At 39.7% G+C, this 20,417-nt stretch overlaps 1 protein-coding gene across 1 annotated transcript; it reads left to right on the top strand.

The window, feature by feature from the left end:
* The first annotated feature begins 327 nt into the window (after positions 1-327).
* LOC115646199 (interleukin-1 receptor type 1-like) lies at positions 328-18,348 on the top strand. The gene is made up of 11 exons (XM_030551769.1): positions 328-402; positions 880-946; positions 3,375-3,633; positions 3,991-4,177; positions 8,986-9,148; positions 9,567-9,632; positions 10,605-10,728; positions 13,464-13,612; positions 14,556-14,699; positions 16,523-16,690; positions 17,493-18,348. The coding sequence occupies exons 2-11, from the start codon at positions 886-888 to the stop codon at positions 17,870-17,872; spliced, it is 1,701 nt and encodes a 566-aa protein (XP_030407629.1). The 5' UTR covers positions 328-402; positions 880-885; the 3' UTR covers positions 17,873-18,348.
* Positions 18,349-20,417: the final 2,069 nt, after the last annotated feature.

Genomic DNA, 20,417 nt, shown 5'->3' with positions numbered 1-20,417 from the left:
ATGTCAGGTTTCATCACTATAGGACGTTTCTGAAATTCCACCCAGAAATGTTTGTCTTTACTTTTTAATGCTCAACACACTCTTTGTGCTCAACATTCTTGCAGTCATTCATTCTTTCTCATAGCTAAGCAAGACTGGTCCTGTTTGGTACTTGGAAGGGAAACATATAAGGAGGAGTTTAAAAAATAAAAGTCAAGCAGGTGTTGCAAGATGTAATGCCGTTGACTCAGTACACGGCGTTCTTCTGAGCTCATTTCACAATATTGTGTAAGAGGTACTGCTCAGCTGGAAGTGCCGTCTTCAGTCTGAGATGTGAACCAGTGATCATCTAAAGATCCTGTGGCCCTTTTCACAAAAATAGGGTGGTTAACCCTTGTGTCCTGCTCCAGTTGCAGTTTTTAGGTAATTATATTCTTCCTAGCTAAAATCCCTTTGTTTCAATTGAAGAAGTTTTTCTTCACCCCTCCTCCCCCTTAATAGAAAACAAATGCTGTATAGAGAGACTGATGCAGAGTGGTCCCATTGTTCCATTGCAAAGATGGGTGCATTTCACGAGTGCACAGTGGTTTTCAACCTTTTTTCGTTTGTGGATCCCTAAAAAATTTCTAATGGAGGTGCGGACCCCTTTGGAAATCTTAGACAGTCTGCAGCTCCCCAGGGGTCCATGGATCACGTGTTGAAAACCACTGCACTATTGGGTAGGTGATTCCCTCCAATGTACTGCAAATTTATAAAGCGTGTTGAGAGCCTTCTGGAAGAAAATACTATATTTAAATTTATAATGTGTGGAGTGTACATTAATATAAACTATTGAAATTCAGCTTTGAAGTGTTTTTTGAAAGCCATTATTGAGGTCTTTCTTTTTTTCACCCTATCTAGTGAAACATGACATCAACGACATTGTTTTTGTGCAGTATAACAGTATTTCTTTATTCACTCAAGGCAGGTAAGTTAATCAGTGGATCCTTAAGGGTTTGTTCCAAGACTGGTTCTTTCACAGACATTACAGTAATTTTCTTTGAGAGTAGCTGTTTCCAAATATATGTACATCTAAAGATAAGCAATCTTAACAATAGTGGTACTTCTGTGCTTAGGGGATGCAATTGTTTCCATTGCATACTGTCTTAATAACAGTAGAAGTCTTTGAAGCAGAGTGTAATATGCAGCATTCTGGCATATTGAATGTCTTATTGAACAACTTTTGGGGCTTAGCTTTGCTGAATGTGTTCACATTATAATGAAACATACACATGGTCATAAATTTGAAGATACCAACTTTGTAACTAGTTAATCACTTTACTTAGTTATGCTAACCTACTTTTCGTAATAGATATAGGTCTGAATTGCATCCATCTTGCTCTGCCTTTCAGTCAGGGCTAACAATCCAGATCTTCTGCTGCTGCTCGCTCTCTCTCTAAATTTCTAATAGATCTGGTTGGAATAAGATGCTATTGGGGACAGACAGTTATTACATTTTCATAGAATGTTACTAATGCAAAATGTGTACATTTAGTGAAAATAATATATGAATTGCTAGCGTGATCTCCATATATCCTGGTTAATGCCTTGCTTCCTTATCATATATACCAGCACAAATGAATTACTATAATACAATAACCTAAAATGCTTCTTCACTTGATCTAATAGGTGGAAATTGAATTTAGATGTTTGGGGTGGGAGAAATATCTGGTTTCCCCTAATTGTGTTTTTTAATATAATATAGTTGAGGTTAAAAAAAAAGTATAGATGAGGTGCAGTATGAAAATTTATCTTAAACATATCCAGTAACACAAGAAATTTTGACCTTGCCTCTACAGTTAGAAAATAGCTTATTTGTGCTAGCATATCATTTGCACAATAATATGGATATTGTCCATTGTTATTTGATCATATAACAGTAGTAATAATATCATAGCAATAATGCTACATAATAGCATATAATGCCTTTATATTCCAAAGGATCCTGTATTGCTTTTCAAGCTAAGGGCCAAATCCTCCTATCCAAAAAGCTTGCAGCAGGACACAGTCTGATTAAAAGAAAAACGCCATGAATTTTCATTCACGGAGTTTCTAACAGATTATTCTGGTGAAGATGAGTTTTATGTCTGTGGACAGAGGAGCTGTGTGGCTCACTAGTCCAGTGGATGTCTTAACTTTTATATGAAAATTTTGTGGCTAGCAAGCCATTAGTGTGGAGGGGCTGATATCCTCTGGCTGCTCTCTTCCATGGCAATACGTACTCCTGTTGGCCTCCCTGCCTATGCATCTTATAATTCTTACCTGTGCCATGAAAATGCTAGATAGCACAGAGTGAGCTTCCTAGAAATTGATATTGGGTGTTCATAAAACATGTCGCTGTTTTGGATACTGCTTAGGGTTTGGCGGCAGAAAGGAGCCTATTCCAGTACCCTTTATGTTCTTTATAGCCAGATCAGGTCAATATTTGCATGTGTTTCATACCCTCCACATTTAAGAGGGGAGGGATTGCTTTGGTTCGATAGGTACAGAAATGACTTCACCCACCACTAAAATACAGCCCTTTGTCACAGGCTGTAGCAACAGTTTAACAGCATATAGTACTACAGAAAAAAATGTGTTGAAGTAGAGCATGAGGAAGAAAACCATAATCCAACTGAAACAAAAGGAATTTTAGATGAGCAACATGTAGTGATTGAGTCTGAAATAGACCATGACACCAGAGTTGACACCTCTAACAAAAGGTTCATAAGGCAGGATTTTTCAAAAATGCTCACCATTAGGGTAATTCTGCTCCCACTGAGTTCAGTGGGAGCAGAATTAGGCCAATATTGAGTGCTCTGAAAAATCTTACCCTTCGTGCTCATGAGAAGGTGGCTGAGTGAAAACTCCTTGATATTTGTACAATTTATACTTTCATCTTCAAAATTCCATTAACTAGATGCTTTTACATACAGAAAGATGGGAACATGCATTTTTCTCTATTGATGGCTTATTTCAGATGAAGAAGCTAAGTTAAGAAGCAGAGTAAGAACAAATAAGAAGTCTATGTGTGTGCGTGTCAGAGAAAACGACGATTCACTAACATTCTGCATCTAAGATGAAAAACAAAAATGGCAGCCCTGCAGTAGGGATTTGCCCATATTTAAAGGTGCAGCATGCAGAACACAGAATATTTCATTTCAGTTGCCTAGCTACATCCACCACATCGTTTGAGTATGATTATGTGGTATCTTCCAGTCTGAAGATGAATAACAGTAGTTCTCTCTCCTGTAACTGAATTAAGGATGAATATTGAAATTGTAGTAAAATTTGTCAACATGGTAAAGAAATAAACTCAAAATTTTCTTTTACAATTTTTAAGCTCTTCTCTTGTTTTTCATTTTGTCTTTCTTTAGAGAAATGTGAAGTCTATGATGTGAATGATGTGTTTCTTAAGCACAATTTTGTACACGAAGGACAGCCACTTGCTGTCAACTGTTCAGTAGATAAAATACTGAATTTTGAAAACACAGACTATAACTTGACTTGGTACAAAACTGGTAGCCAAACATCTGTAGCTAAAGACCAACATTCCAGAATTCACCAGCAAAATAACTTCATTTGGTTTCTCCCTGCAACTTTAGAAGATTCGGGATCCTATGAATGTGTTATAAGGTAAAGACTTTTTAAAAAAAAGTTATACTACTGCAGAAGTAAGCTGCAAAGTTGTGTGTAGGGTTTTTTTGTTTTTGCTTTTTTTGCGGGGGATGAGTGTGATAATCAGTATATAGTTACATTTCTTCATAAGTACTGCTGTGGAGGGAATTAATACAATAGAGGGCATGTTCATAATATTTTTACTCTTTCAAGGTGGGCCAAATATAATGGTCAGTTTACTGTAGAAACTACAGACGTCCAAACTCCTCCTCTTCCTCCTCTAAAAGAAGCTGCGTATCCTGAAGTTGTGAGGCTATAATACACATGGATAATATGATAAGTGGTTTAATTCAGCTATTTTATGTTCCATTGCAGGAATTTATCAAGCTGCAGAAAAGTATATATGAACCTAAGAGTTTTCAAGAATATCTATGGTTTATGCTTTAATGAAAAATTTGCCATTGGGGAGGAGATACTAACATCGTCACATGCTAAGGTTGTGTGTCCTCATTTGGATTACTTCAGAGATGAGGAGAATACTTTGCCCCTTCAGTGGTATAAGGTAAAAATAGTAGTTTTTTGCTGTCATAACTCCTTGATATGTAAACTATAATCAGTGTTTTTTAATACCAGTCACTGAAGTTTGTGAATGTCAATGGAAAAATGACAGCATTTTTTAAATGTGAGAAAAGCTTTTGCAAAATAAACTGAGAAAAGATGACAATTACCCTTTAGCTTTTGTTCTCTAAAGGTATGTACTAGTTAGAGACCCCTTAATTTTTGGTCCGTGCTTTGTATTTATGAATTATGGATCAGAAAGTGAGCTCTAATTTGAGCCACCAAACCACATAGTCAGTAGGTGCCATATGCTTACTTGCTAGTGAAGTGTAACTGCCTTGAATATAATTTCCTTGTGAAAATAAATTTAGTAAACAATGTTCTTATCTTTCATAAAGGGAAGATATCTGATGTGGGGTTGCTATGCTCCCTTTTACGTTAAGGCTGCTTAACGCTTCCCATAATAAAATTATGTTACGCAGTCTAAATAGCAGCTCTTTCCCTCATCCAGATATTGTTTGGCCTAGCAAAAGTGTGCTGGGCTGAGAGCCAAGGGACCATGCTGTTGGGATAGAAGTTGGAAAACTTGAGTCACAAGTCCACCCAGTTTGGGCGTAATCAATTTTGGCCTTTATTTATACAATTTCTGACAGAAATATTTTCACTTATAGCATCTGGACATACATTTATGCCAGACAAATAATAACAGATAAGACGGAGTTGGCAAAGGGCTCAAGTTATCACATTCTGGGGCATCGGAAGTCTTCCTAGAATTCTTAATGGTGGTTGTTTCCCCGATCTCTTGGTCTGGTCTTTCAGTCCTCTCCTTCAATTTCTGGTCTGGTGTTTCTCCAGTTTGGAGTTTGGCTGTTAACAAACCAACTCTTTGGGTTTTGGATGACCCATGCATTGTGCATGCTCAAATTCAAGTGATCTGGTTTTGCAGTTTTGTTGTCATGTTGTTTTTGTAAAAAGAACAGGAGTACTTATGGCACCTTGGAAACTAACACATTTATTTAAGCATAAGCTTTCGTGGGCTACAGCCCACTTCATTGGATGCATAGAATGGAACATACGGTGAAGAGATATATATACATACAGAAAACATGAGAAAACCAAAAGCATGTTGTTTTTGTGTCACCTTACCCAGGATCTTCTCTGTAAAAAAGGCTTCTTGTTACAGGATTGTGTTTTTACCCCCAGACGTCCAGCATAACATGTTACCTTTGTTTTGTTGGCAATAATATCATTTTAAGCAAATAATCAATTCTGTATGAAGGAATTGCCAAAACCACGCTTGTGCCAGCAAGATCTTGACCTAAGAGTTACCTCATTTGTACTCATTCAGTACCCATAAATACAAATAATTAAAAACGTAGCTATCAAAGCTCCGTAATCTTACTGTTAATAACTCTCCATGTTATATTTCAGTATTATAAGTGAGTGTATGTTCTCCCCTTCTACCTTTTAATCTATTAGAAAGGGTGGGGGAGTTATGGAAAACATGATGATTCTTGAATGTCAGCATTTCTTATTTTCTTTAAAATATGGGTTTTTCATTCAAAATCCAATTTTCTTGATGAATCATTTAAAAAAAAAAAAGAAGTAATGAATTTTTTTCCCGTGCATGCATTTTGAGGGGAGTTTCTGTTTTAGGACCTTGATATTTAGTTGCCTTTAATGGCTGTCCAACAATGAGTTCTAGATGCCCTTTTTCTACACTGGTGTTTGATGCCCTTTACAAGCCTTATTAATGAGAAAGGATTCATATCCCATTCAGAAGTTACACAAGATCAATTCTGAAAACGCAGGGAAAAGATTTAAAATTTTTATTAAAGCTTATGTTAAAATTATTTAATACACAGCTTAAGGAAAGAGTGTCTGTCTGTACATCTGGATGTAGTGCTTAGATTATCTAAAAATACATAAAATGAAAATAAAAGTCATACAATACATATAGTACATAATCAGTGATAACCCACATTTAGATTAATAAGTCTAAAGATACAGTATAGCTATTAGTATCCAAATATTTGGGTACAACACTTATGAAAAAGTTATACAGATGGCTGTGGAAAGCAAATATAGCAATGAGTGAAGATTGCCCCTCAGTAATTGAGAAATTAGGATAGGTCATCCCTTAGACAATACAATCCATCAGGGAAGTATTTCAGTTACTTTCCTGACTTTGCTTCTCATCAGCACTCCAGCTCATCTCCCCTGGTATTGCCAATGTCCTGTGATGTGTTCTAGATAGATGTCCCTCAACCATCTGATGGCGTCCGACGTCATGAGTTTCAGCATCAGCCAAGTGTAGCATTGATCAATACTGGATTCGCTAAACACTTGCTCATTACTGGGGTCCCATGCGCCCAGAGCTCTGATGATCAGTGCATGAGTTTGAACCTCATAGTCCCTAGCTCTCAAGGTGTTGGATAAAGGGACGTATTTCTCCAGCTTCCGAAATCAGGTGTCGTGGAAGGCCTGGGTCCTCTTTTCAAAGGGAACTGTGACATCCAGCATGGTGAGCTGCTTCCATTCCTTGTTGATGATGACTATGTCCAGTCGCAGTTGGCTCTCTGTTCCGGGGATGGCAGCGTTTACAGCCACCTTCCCCAGGGGTGGCAGGATGGCTCTGACTAGTCAATTCTGGATGGCGTTGTGTCACAGATGCCAGGCTCTGGAATGGGGCTTGCAGCTACACAGGACATAGGGTAGCGTCTCGTTGGCATGGCCACACTTCCTGCATTGCTTGTCCCAATTCCTGTGGCAGATGGCTCAGTGCAGTGGGACGCAGTTGAGCCAGGCCTTTTGGATGAACCTTCAGTCAGCAAATCAGGTGAAACTGCCCCCGGAGTGGTTGTTGGTATCCCACTTGCATATCACCTCAAGGGCCTTGCCTTGGGCTGGCTTCTGTTTCAGGTTTTCCATGTACTGGCAGCAGATGGCATCCTTCAGGGTCCTCTCTAGCATAGTTCTAGCTCTTGGAGTGATGATAGTGTGATCTGTAGTCTTCACCTGTGGCACCAGGACTCTCAGCTCCTGGCGTTCCTCACACCACATCCAGTGGCAGCTGATACGTTCTCCAGTCATTGCATAGCATTGCAGGTACGCGTCCAGAATGAAGCACTCTCCTCCTTCTCTTCCAAATTTGCCTTCCAGTGAGCCACTCAAGTAGGTGGCAACGTCTTGGTTGGAAGGGGTCCTGGCTATTCACTTCCTGATGATGTCATGCATAGCACTCTCCATGAAGTTCCTCACCATGGTGTCAGGGCACATCAGTAGGCAGAAGGCATGAGTGATCAGCACAACATTGCACAGATCACCCATTTGAGGGACTTTGGTGCCTCCCTGCATGTGTGAGATGTACACCAGTTCATTACTGGCCTTCTGGGGAAGAAAAATCCACTTCTTCACTAACTGCCTAAAGGTGCTGTCTGCCTTGTTAAGAGATACCTTCATCATGGCAGATCCCCTCAGGACAAATGAAATATGTGGGATCAGGAGGATGTTCAAGGCATTGATCTTCTGCCATGGTGCTAGTAGAGAGGAGATGATACTGGCTATATCTCGTAAGATCTCCGTGATGGTATTCTCAGGTGTCTGCTGGATGCAGAAACCCATGACTACATCTCTAATATGGCAGATTCAAATTTTTTCCTTTTTTCCACATTGCCTACTAGAAGGAATGTGCTACGTCTGGGTACTTGGCTGTGCAGCCTGTAAAATGGGTGCTACTTCTGCATATGTAGTCGACCATTCTCATATGCTGCATGACTTCCTCCAGTGGCTGGTACATAACCTGTTCCTGCTCCTTGCTGTTAGTCCTTTAGCTAAAGTGGTAGAGGTCTGTGTGGCAATCTTGAAGGTGCAGAGTTCAAGCTACTTTGACTATTTATGAAGGGGACTGTTACAGTTGTACATAATAGAAATTGTTTTTTCTTAAGTTGTCTAGCACTCAAAAAACAGGAAATGCCAGAAAGTTCTGTGATATAATCCTACCTTGGCCACTGTCTTACTGTCTGAGCCCTCGTCCAGACTAACCCGCGGCATCGGCGGGTTAAAATCGATTGCTCGGGGATCAATATATCGCGTCTAGTCTGGACGCGGTGTATCGATCCCCGAGCGTGCTTACATCGATTCCGGAACTCCATCAATCAGAACAGAGTTCCGGAATCGACACGGAGAGCCGCGGACATCGATGCAGCGCCGTCCAGACTGGTGAGTACCTCGATTTTAGAAATTCGACTTCAGCTACGTTATTCTCGTAGCTGAAGTTGCGTATCTAAAATCGATTTTAATTCCTAGTCTGGACGTGGCCTAACTTTGGCAAGTTCCTTTGTCTTCCTTTCTTCATTTCCCAAACTGTTAAATCTGAATAATAATAGTTATCCACCTTCCTCGCAGGAATGTTGTGAGGATGGATTAATGTCTGTGCAATCCAAAGCTCCATTTAAAAAAAAGTTAAGTACTCTGAAAAATCAGATGCTAGGTATGTCAGGTTGGGTGCCTGATCATTGAGGTACCCTAAATTAGTGGACATTTCTGCAAATTCTGGCCTCTGATTGCTTTAATTCCCCCTCTGTAAAATGAGTTATTGTAATTAAGCCTGTCTGTGGACAGACCTGGAGTTGGTTTGAATCACAACCTCAGAGCCTAGGGAAATGTTTGTGTTTTTCCAAGACAAACCAGGGAGACTGTCCCAGCTTTATGGTCCAGGAAAAGCTTAGGCTGCAGCATACAGGCAAGCCCTGGAGGGACATGATATTATATTCTATCTGTGATTTAACAGAGCATTGTAATTGTGTTTAGGAGTGTGAACTGCTTGAAGAGGAAAGGTTTGTCTCTTCCAATGATTACCTTGTGATTAAAAATGCAACTCTACATGACAAAGGAAACTACACATGCAGAACATCATATACTTACAAGGGAAAACAATATAACATTTCACGAGACATTAGTCTAACTGTGACAGGTATATGCCTTTTATTTTTTATGTCCTTGCACTTCAAAAATACTATCCAGATTCTCAGCTACAGCTAAAGAACAGCACGTGTGTGTGTGTGTGTATGAGAGAGCGAGATGATGGTTTACACTTCACTTTCATATTCTTGTGGTTTTGCTGCCATTTTGTTCAGAGTTGATTCCCTTGTGCCAAGATAGAGCAGCCCCAGAGATTAAAGAGGAGAGAAGAGTAAATTAACCTACAGTAGCAAACAAAAACATGAAGGGTTTGGCTATTGCATTTTAATATTGATCACTATTCAGAAGTCACTGTTTGCATGTCTGTCTTTAAGGCATTCTTTAGGAATGTCATCACTGTGGTCGTGTAGCACTTACCATATGCTGCAGCTGCCATTGAATTTCTGAAATAACTTTGTTTTTCTGTTTAGTGAGTCCACGGAACACTCCACCAGAAATATTTTACCCAAGAAACAATTCCATTGAAGTAGAACTTGGTAAGCAAATTTTCTTACAACAAAATAATAAAGTGTATCCTAAACAGAATTTAGACTCAAGAGGATTTCCAAGTGTTGTTTGCTTAGTCATATCCTCCTTTACAGCAAAAGTGCCCCCTATGCAACAAAAAAGACTAAGAGTGTGTCTATACAACAGCTGGGATGATGCTTTCCTGCGTGGATAGGCAGACGCACAAGTTTGATCAAGCTAGCATGCTAAAAATAGCAGTGTGGCCACAGTGGCATGGACTAGCTTCCCAAGTTTAATTCTGCCCCGCCTCCTGGGAAAATACTCTGGTGGCTAGCCAAGCTGCTGCAGCCACGCTGGTGTTTTTAGCAGGCTGTCTCAAACAGAGGTAGTGCATGTTTTTCTACCTGCACTGGGAATCACCCTCTCAGCTACTGTGTAGACAAACCTTTAGTGGCCAGGAAACTCCATGAGATTCAGCTCAGAGGGTCTCTCATATATTAACTTCCTGAGGGAGAAGAAGGTGGAACAGACAAGAGGGAATTTTTTAGAGAGGCAGAGGAAGTTGTATGAGGCAACATTGCTTTCCCTAGCCGCTGCCTTCACTGCAGCACAGCTCCTTCTGTGCTCTTTAGAAGTGATTGCTCTGTAATGCCTACAGATGTGGAACAGATCCTGTGAGGAAACCCCTGTGAAACTTTTGGGTGGTTGATGCCACAGAGAATGGCTATTCTCTCCTGAATTCAGCTCCTTCTGGTCCAGCCAGTCCCCTTCCTACCCTGCAGATCCCTGAAGTTGTACATTCGGTTCAGAGGGGTTTCTGTGAAATGGAGCGGGAAGGCATGGAGAGTGTAGTATGAAGCTGCTGTTGTTGCTTTGCCCACTCCATGCCTGTAGCTGACTTCTAGTGGATTTTGCATTCTTATATGTATTAGTGTAGAGAATTGTATGGCCTTTAACTACAATATAGTTATTTAAATTGCCACTTTGTAACTGTCTTGTAGGCTCACGTGTCATAGTGGACTGCAATGTAACAGGCGCTGAAGTGTTTCAGGTGTACTGGACAGTCAACAACACATACATTGATCTATATTATAAGAGTAGAATTTTTGAAGAGGAAGATTATGAGTAAGTATGCTTCCAGATCAGAATGTATTGGATTATCAACTAAAATCTTATATAATTTCTCTGTTTTGTTTGAGCCAGCTATGAAAAATTTACAGTTACACAAATAAACACACTTTTGTGATCTAATTATAGGCGGGGCTGGTAGCACTGCCTTTGACTAAGGTTCCCAACACTTTCGGTTAAAGACCTTGTTTTCAGTTGCTTATTACTTTGCCACACTTTAATTGTTTGTGCTGAAATTTTACATGCTGGGTTCTGCCTCAAGCTGATTTTTTTCCCTTTTAGTTCCAGTCAAAACAGTTCTGGCATTTCTGAGAATGAGGTTGGGGCAAAATGATTTTTTTTTTACCCTGTGTTACAAAATTCTGGCAACCTTTTATTTGAAATGATCTAGGGCCCATATGCTTTGGAGCAGGGGCTTTACATTGGCTGGGGGTAGCCTCTGTGTCAGTGTTGCATATTTTGCCATCCCCAGGAAAATCTGCCTAAATTTGGCTAAATTATGAGCCTGAGAATCTTCTTAGATTTTACAGGTAAATTCCCTGAAGATTCCATCCACATGCTTCAGATGAGGGCTCAGCAGGACTTTCCCTGCACTTGTGCAGCTCTGGGATGCTGCCCGGTCTTGGTCTGGGCACGGGCACCTGAACTGAGAGCAGGGAGACTCCTCCTGTGCTCTCAGTGACCACCCTAGACACACCCCTACCTCATTGGGCCCAGGCAGTGTGAGAGAGGAAGCTGCCTGATTCAAATGCAGAGGGGATTACAGCCAGACATGTAGGGATGTAGACAGGAACAAGGAACATTTGGGAGGCAGAAACTGTGACTGGCGGCTGGCAGGAAGGGGCTGAGGGAGGGAGGGACTTGGGGTGGGCAAGGAGGCTAGGATAGGGAGCTGGAGATGTAAATCGGGAAGAATGGGAAGCTAGTAGGTGCGGGGAGGACTGAGATTGTATGAAGAGCTAAGGGAAGATTGGGCCTTTCTGAGCAAGGATATTGAGAACCAGTGGGTGAGGAGAGGAGGTGGCAAGGAGGGAAAACAGATCTGATGATGAGTCTAGGTATGGGAGCAGAATTGGGACTGGCTGGGAAAAGAGACTAGGACAAGGAGCTGGGTATCGGGATGAATTGGGGAAGGAGGTGGCTGGGCGCCAGGGTTGAGGTGAAAGATGAGGAGCTGGGATTGGGGGAACTGGGACTGCCTGTATAAGGGAACTGGGACAGAGTCTTAGGTGCCTCAAATTGGGCACCCAAAATTAGTGGACACTTTTTGATTTTTGCAAAATCAAAATCTTTTTGCAAAAAGATCTGCAAGATGGGGCTTCCACCACCCCTCATCTCCCGGTGGGTTTGTGAAGATAAATGAATGAATATTTATGAAGCACTCAGATACTGTAATGAAGAAAATCCCACACGAAAATTACTAATTCTACCTTCAGAGTGTGGTCTGAATAACATTCGGTAAATCAGGTCTAGGGTTACACATTGAACAACAAGGGGAAAATAAAATATTGAATAGTTGCTCACTAAATGAGCACCATCCCATTTTGTGCAAAGAATGATGCATGGTCCTATGGAAACAAAGTGATCATGTAACTAAAGACTGTATCATCATGCAGCCATGGAGGGGGCCCAGATTAAGGTTGTCCAGTTATAATTCTGGCATTTCCTAACTTCTGACCTTGCAACCTCAATAATATTCTTTTAGTTTAGGAGGTTTATTGTATGTAATAGATAATTAATCCATATATCACTGATGTATAAGGTCTATAACCTTCATTTATGAATATATTTAAATAAATAGTTGACTTTTCAAATGGTAAATAGAATATATTTAGTGATAAACATTAATTGGATAAGCAGATAGGTTCTTTAATGTGAGACACGTAATGTGAAATTAACAAGATAAATATTCCGCCATTCTCCCAGTACTAAAAAGTTACAGTTTCTAATGGAATATTTACCCCACCACACTTTACTAAGCCAATGTTTGATAAGGTTAGCACCACAGGGGCTTGGAAAATACCATGGGGAAGAATTTGTGTGGGGCCTCTTAAAAGTGCAGCACAAACCTCACAGCCCAGGGACGGGAGGGCTAAGCCCTCCTAATTCCGTGCTACTCCTGGGGCTGAAATGGCAGCCGTGTCTGAACTGTCCTGTGGGTGATGGTATTAGAGTTATGGTCCCACCTTCTCTAGCTCCAGCCCCACTCGGGGCCCATTTCCTACACCAGGGCTTGTGGTGGGATGGAAGAAGGACCTTGTGTGGCAGCCTGTAGGTTCCTTGTGTATACTTATGCTGGGAGGCATTCTCCCCCAGCCATTTCTGTGGCCTATACAGCTACATCCACAGAGTTGAAAGACATTAAAAGCTCTAATACAATCCTTTCCCTACACTCATGTTTTTGCAAGCTGAAATGTGCCCATAAGTTTAATGTATAAAGCAGATATTTTATACGAGTAGCCTACAGAAACTGTATGCTTTTGAGGAAACAGTGCACCAACTGTGTTTATATAAGGATGTCCCCTGATCTCCATCCTGCTTGTCAGAGATAGACGAAGTGTCATGAGGATCCCCTTATGGATTCCAGGAATCTGTCAGTTCTGAAAAGAATCTGATATATGGTCATAGTGTTGAAGATCACTGACTATTGTCCTCTTATGATTGCCAGCGAAGAAACCGCTTCAGTAAGGATTGAGTTGTTTTTATTACTATGTTTGCTACCTTTTGGATAGAGGAGAAACTTTCTACGATGGACGCCGTCTCGCTACAGTGAGGCTCAAGATTTCCAAAGTGAATAGCGAGGATTATGAACATCACTTCGTCTGCCATGCTTTGAATTCCTTTGGTCAAGTTGCAACATATATAGCATTAAAACACAGAGGTAATGCATTATTGGATACATTTGACTTGACTTTCCCAGGAAGAGTTGGATACTGTGTTCAGATACCACAATTATATGAGTCATATACATATCTAGATAGATAAACTGCTTTTCCTTTTGGTTAACTTTAAGATGTGTGAGTTGTGGGGGAGGGACAGGAATCAGAGGGGAAGGTGGTATGTGTGCATATGTGCGCAGAGAAATTGGAGGTGAGCATATGAAGATTTAGGAGATTAATAAAAAGGATGAAAGTACACATGGTGAAGGGAAATTTTAAACAGCAGAGTTTGGAAGGATTTCTACACTAGAGTAAATTGTGAGAAGTTTTCAAGGAATAGAAATGAATGAGCAAGGTTCAAAACTACTGTGCTGTATGTTGGATGATCAAAAGTTGAGGCACTGAGAAATTTGAGCCTAAATGACTTGCTTACGGCCACACACTGAGTTAGTGATGATGCTTGTAATAGAAATTGGGTCTCCTGACTCACTCACTGTCTTATACACTAACTATCAGAAATCCTCAACCTGGACTACACACAACAATCAATCATAGTGGGTCAAATTTAGGGGTTACTTCTGAAAATTTCTGTATTAATTTCTTTGTGCCAAGGTTTCTTCATCTATAAACTACTGCTAACACTATTTAACCCAGAGAGCTGTTATGGGGATTTATTCATGCTTGTAAGAGCATTCACATCCTCCAGTAGCAAGTGTTATGAAAACATAAATTGTTAATTGTTTTCCTTTGTATTAGATGCTCTACTTGTTGATTTGCCCAACCAATAATTGATATAGTTGTTCTGTAGTAATACATATGTACAGTCAATTTTTATAAAAATTATGAGAATATAGAAATGTAACTTTTGAATATTACTACAGTTGTTTGAAAGTTCAAAGTTAGACAAATTCCGCAGTTTCTTCTTTTTTTCTTATACTGATGCAGTTGCAGATTTTCACAGATCACTGACTGGAGGATTCATTGCATTGCTGCTTTTAGCAGTTGTTACTTTATTAATCTTCAAGCTTTTCAAGATTGATATTGTGCTTTGGTATCGTAGTTCTTGCCATGCTTTTGTAAAGAAAGAAGGTATGTAGAGCAGCCAGTTTGCTATCTTTTTATATTGATTTTTGTATCTTGCAGAAGAGTATTTAGGAAGGTCTTTTGATGATGGGGAAGAAATGATCCCCGGGGTAGAACTTGTTTAGAATTTTCTAAAGAAATTGGAGGGTATTTGAAATGAGTGAGTAAAATGCATAACATACTAAGATGATAAACAATTGGAAGTATATATGGCAATGATGGTTAGGTGGTACAACCCAGAAATCCATACATTCCCCACATCTGTGGATTGCTATCTGCTTTGCTAAAAAATGCACCTTGTTTTGCCATAAGTTTTACAGCTTACCTGTTGGTGACCAGTAGATGTCACCAGAGCAACATACTGCCATTTAACAGCAATGGTACCGCCTAGGGTTAAAAATAATTTTTTTTAAAAAAGCTTTTGTATAGGAGAGGCAATATGAAATTTTGCCTGGAATGTTTCTATTGAAAATCAGTCTCTCAGGCTTTTCTCAAGATGAGAACATTGTCTACAAGTTCTTCTTTTTATCCATCCTCTTCTCCGTCCCCTTCCTTTTAAAAGCTGAAAGCTATGAGAGGCAGGTGCAAGAGGGGGTAAAAGTGCCACCACAACCCCATTCCTTGATTACCATGTATTTTATTACTTTTATGTACTGTGGGGATGTGTGCAAAGGTTTAAGAAGGGGGAGCAGCTGCTACATGATATATTATTCTTTGTACTACAGAAGCACCTAAGAACCCCTGACACTGACCAAGATTCTGTTGTGCTGGGCACTGTACAAGCACAGTACAAAAAGAGGGCCTTTGCTCCACAGCGCTTACAGTTAGAGCCAGGAAACATATTTTGGAGGAATGGGTTATTTCTGTTTTAGTCAATTAGAAACTATTTGTGAATTTGATACAAATTTGCCAAATACTCTGGGCCCAAAATAACAATAGTAATAATTTGGGGCTAAAGTCACAAAATGAGTAGAGGAAGAAGAGGTGATGCTGCTGCTGCTCCCCCTATAGCAATGGGGAGGTAGGAGTGTTGCTCTGACAACCTTTAACCCCATGGTTAGGGTACTCACTCAGGATATGCGAGACCCAGGTTTGAATCCCCACACTGGAATAGGATTTTGAACCCTGCTCTCCCCCCTACTTCTACTAGCATTAGCTTCCTGTCCTGCTCAGGGAGAGGATTAATGTTTAGTAGGGCTGGTTGAAATGATTTCACTGGAAAGGAATTTTGACGAAAAATGAATTTTGGTCAACAATTAAATTTTCGTAGGAAAATTTCACGTGACAAACTTTTCCAGTTTTTCAAAGAAAAAACAAATTTTGAGTTTGGTAAAACCTTTTTTTTTTCCACTCAACATGGTTTTTGAACAGCATTTGAATATTTTTGTTTGTTTTGTTTATGAAAAAATTATAATTTTTTTTGGTGGGAAGTTTCTACAAAACCTAAACCCCCAAAATGTTCTCAAATTTTCTGCTGACAAATATCTGGCATTTCCCACCAGCTAAAGTGTTCAGCCAATGTCAGGCAGGAGGAGGGCTGGAGAACATTCTGTAGGAGGTAGGTGTGCTTGTGGATGTCTACTAGGACCCGTGGAGCTGGGACTTCTTTCCCTGCAGATCATAGGGTGCTGTGCCCAATCCACATGGTGGCAAACCCCTCATCCATGAGGAGACAATGAGTTAGATCTATGGCTGGTCATCCACCCTTCATTTTAGAGCATTTCATCCCCTTTCCTGGTTGTTTGCCAAAGGATTTTAAATACTAAACAATTAAAAATTGTAATAAAGGTAGGGTTTTTTTAAAGGAGTCTCTTGCTCTTTCTTTATAGCTTCAGATGGGAAGATCTATGATGCATACGTCATGTATCCAAAACCCAATGGGGTGAGATGTATCTACACCCTGAACAACTTTGTTCTGAGAATACTACCCGAGGTTTTAGAGATACAGTGTGGATATAATCTTTTTATACTTGGAAGGGATGATTTACTAGGGGAAGGTATGTTAAAAATAACAAAATTAATATTATCCTTGCTGTGTTTCCTTTTGACATGTTGTTCTAAGATTTGTTGTGTATGCTGGTGATGAAAAAAACAATGTGAGACTGACTAATTTTGTAAACTTAGTTTAGCTGCATTGCCTATGTCATTGCTGATTTTTAAGGATGAGGGACTTGGAGCAACTATTCCTTATGAAGAATTCCTCTTCTGAGACAGAAATACAAAATGGCCATTATTTAATTTAAATAAAAATCTCAAGTTAGAATAACAAGGACACCAATCATTATTGATTAATAATAAATCTAGTTTTTATGTAGAGCTTTTCATCAGTAGAGTTCAAAGAGCTTTGCAAAGCAGGTAAGAATCCCCCATTTTACAGATGGGGAAACTGAGGCACAGAGTGGTGAAGTGACTTGCCTAAGGTCAACTAGAAGGCCAATGGTCAAATGAAGTAGAATCCAGGTCTCTTGAGTCCCAGTCCAGTGCTCTATCCACCAGGGAACATTGCCTCCCACTGTGCCATTAGTGGGTTTTGTGGTATGGACGTCTGTTCAATGAGATCTAGACTGCAAACTCATTTCACACAGGTCACTGGACAGCCCTCAGGTAGAAACCACTTTTGATTGTTGCTGAAGTGAGCTGGATTGGATCTAACAATCTGTTTTTGAAAGGTTCTGTACTCTACTAATCTTCTGAGCGAGCCACCGCCCCATAAGTATGTACTTTTAAAATAATGAGAGAAGTTTTGCATAAGTTGAAATTTTTCTATGCCTACTTTGATCATTCTTGCATTACTTACAGCTGTGGTCAATGTTATTGATGAAACCATCAAACAAAGCAGAAGACTGATGATAATTTTAGAATCAGAAGCATTGAGTTACAATGTGTTAGAAGATACCTTTGAACAGCAACTGGCTGTGTACAATGCTCTTATCCGGGATGAAATAAAAATTATTCTGATTGAACTAGATAAAATACAGGACAACACAAACATGCCAGAATCCATTAAATACATTAAACAAAAGCACGGAGCCATCCGGTGGAAAGGGGACTTCACAGAGAAATCTCACTCAGCAAATACAAAGTTCTGGAAAAATGTGAGATACCAAATGCCACTCAGACAAACAGTGTCTTCTTTGGATCCAAAAACTTTTCACTATTTTGCAGCAACAGAAAGATGATGATGCTGTATTTTAATGGCACAGACTGGCTCACTTTTAAATATTTACTGTGGACATTTTGTCTTCAGAAGCTTCTAGTGTGTATTATCAAGTGGTCATCTCAGTCACTTAGATGCTTTTAAGATTAAAAAACCCGCTACAACATAATTTTGTTGTTGATTAAAAAATTCAGTTGCCACTATACCATTGTGCAGATATTGGGAGGTATCTGAATCATTGTCTCAGTATCCCAGATATTTAAAGCTGAGATGTAGCAAATGCAGTGGCATATAATTTTTGCGATTTCTTTATAAGAAAACTTATTGCAGGGAAGTTTTTTTGTTTTTTAAATTGAGGTTAAATAATTAATACATTTAAATGAGCATTCATTATGCCTAGATTTTTATACTGTGGTTTTGTTGTTGATATGTTTTTTCTGAAAATAATTTGATCTGATCTGATCAAGGTACTTCCAAACTCAAGTCATGCCTTTTTCCCCATTTCACATGGCTCTCTTTTATTTTCGTCTCTTTTCTTTTTGCTCTTTAAAGACATTTTGTTTTTCTAAAGCTCCTTTCATCTGAGATTCTTGAAATTGTTTGAACTTATTAATTATTATTCAAAAGTATTAATTACCTTATTTATTTGTATTGCAATTATATCTCTGAGTCCTAATCATGGATCAAGGCCCCATTGTGTTAGGTGTTGTATAAAGCTACAGTGAGTTAGGTAACCATTATTTACTCAAGCAAGTGAATCAATAAGCCTGTGACATACTAGGGAATAAAATGCAGGTGTCCTGCTTCCTTATCCTGTGCTGTAGTCCTAAGAAATCCATCCCCCACCCTCCCATTTTACTTCTTCATAAAGGAGGAGAGAGATGGTGGTGAGCAGACTATACTGTGTTGAGCATACTTAGTTGCGAGTGAAAAACTTCTGCACACAGAACTCAGTTTTATTTCTACCCTTAATAGTTTCATAAAATCCTTTAAGATATATAAAGTGTATCAAGCTTATTTCTGAATACTTTCTCCCCAGCACAGTAGTGTCCACAGGTTTTGTCATGGATCTTTAGACAGCATGGAGGCACAACTCTGACCTTTTCTGAGGGCTTGGAAACAACCCACCTGCTGAAGAGCCTGCCATTTTAGTTTTTGTCTCCATAGCTTCTGGCTTGGTGGACAGGCCTCCGTGATGGAGTGCTTTAAGGGATTGTTGAATCCAAAACAAAGACTAAATGATATACTTCTGGTACAGCAGGTCTTTAATTTGGCTGGAGCTTGTGCTGAATTTTTTTGAGTGGCTTCTGGGGCTGCGTCACCTTATTCTGGGCTTCCCTTTCTCCCTGAGGCACTGCAGTAGGCCATGTTCATGCTTGACCCTGGCAAGGCAGCAAAAGAAGCTTAAAGGGAAACCTGCTCCTCTTGTAACTTTTCCAAGGTATAACACATGGGATAGTGAGTTCTTCTGGTTTTGTAGGCCTAGAGCACAGAATCAGCTTCTCTTTTATGATGTGGTTTTTATTTTGTAAATAGTAAATTAAAAAACAAAGGTGACTGTCATATTGCGTGACCTGTGTGGCAGACCCCTCAAATACAGCAAAAGGCCTATAATAATATTGTTGTGATTGAGGTGTGCCACATGGGTAGGTGTCATGTGCAGTTGAAAAGCCAGGCTGTGACATGCCTTTCACTTCACACAGAGTCAGGTCCAGATGTGTAGGTGATGACAATGCTAACACATAGGAGTGGAAAGATAGGGGATATGAACAAGTGAAGCTATAATTTCTTGGTCATATAGAAGTTTCAATGCTGTTGGGGCTCTGTGCAGCTCTAGCTGACCCTTATTTCTCACATAATACAAACCTTTGTACTTTGAAGTCTGTATACGTCATGTCCACTGAAGAACGAATAGGGAAGCTCATTCAGTTTTGCACAAACGTTGCATTTGGTAGACAGAAAAATGTCTTTACAAAATTTATACTTCCTTGCTCTTTCTGTTCTTCCCACTTCCTGTTTGTTTTTCTGAGTAAAAATGTAACTTCCTCTTTACCACAATAAGCTGCATTATGTAAGCTCTGTGGTCCACTGATCAGCAACATGCCTCTTCCCTGCTTTAAAAAGGCAATCTGGATATATATATATATATATAAAATGACAACACATTTCAGCTGTAGAGCTAGATGCTGAATGGCCTAAATAAACAGGATAAATAGTATTTCAGCTCATTTATGTTATGGTAGCAAATTAAAGGTTTTAATTAGGAACATACGCTTAAAGGAGCCATACACTTCTGCTTCGCTGCCTTTTTGAGATGATCCAAAATAGCAAGAGTCTCATCACTGTAATACCTGAATGTCTTTCAGTAATGCATTAAGCAATATGACTAATGCCTGTCACATCTTGTTTGTTCTGTGCAGTGGAGTTGTTTTTGTTTCATGTTTTTCAATGTGTACACTGCTATGATATATATTTGTTAGAGAAGCCAAGTTCAAAGGTATGCACCTTGCACGCAGAGCATAAGGCAGTGAGGTTTATGATGGTCCGTTGGTCCTGGGGGAAATAAT

This window comes from Gopherus evgoodei, chromosome 1, assembly GCF_007399415.2.
Source record: "Gopherus evgoodei ecotype Sinaloan lineage chromosome 1, rGopEvg1_v1.p, whole genome shotgun sequence".
NCBI lineage: Eukaryota > Metazoa > Chordata > Testudines > Testudinidae > Gopherus > Gopherus evgoodei.
Note: the sequence above shows the minus strand (reverse complement) of the source record. Positions and strands in the feature narration are given on the sequence as shown.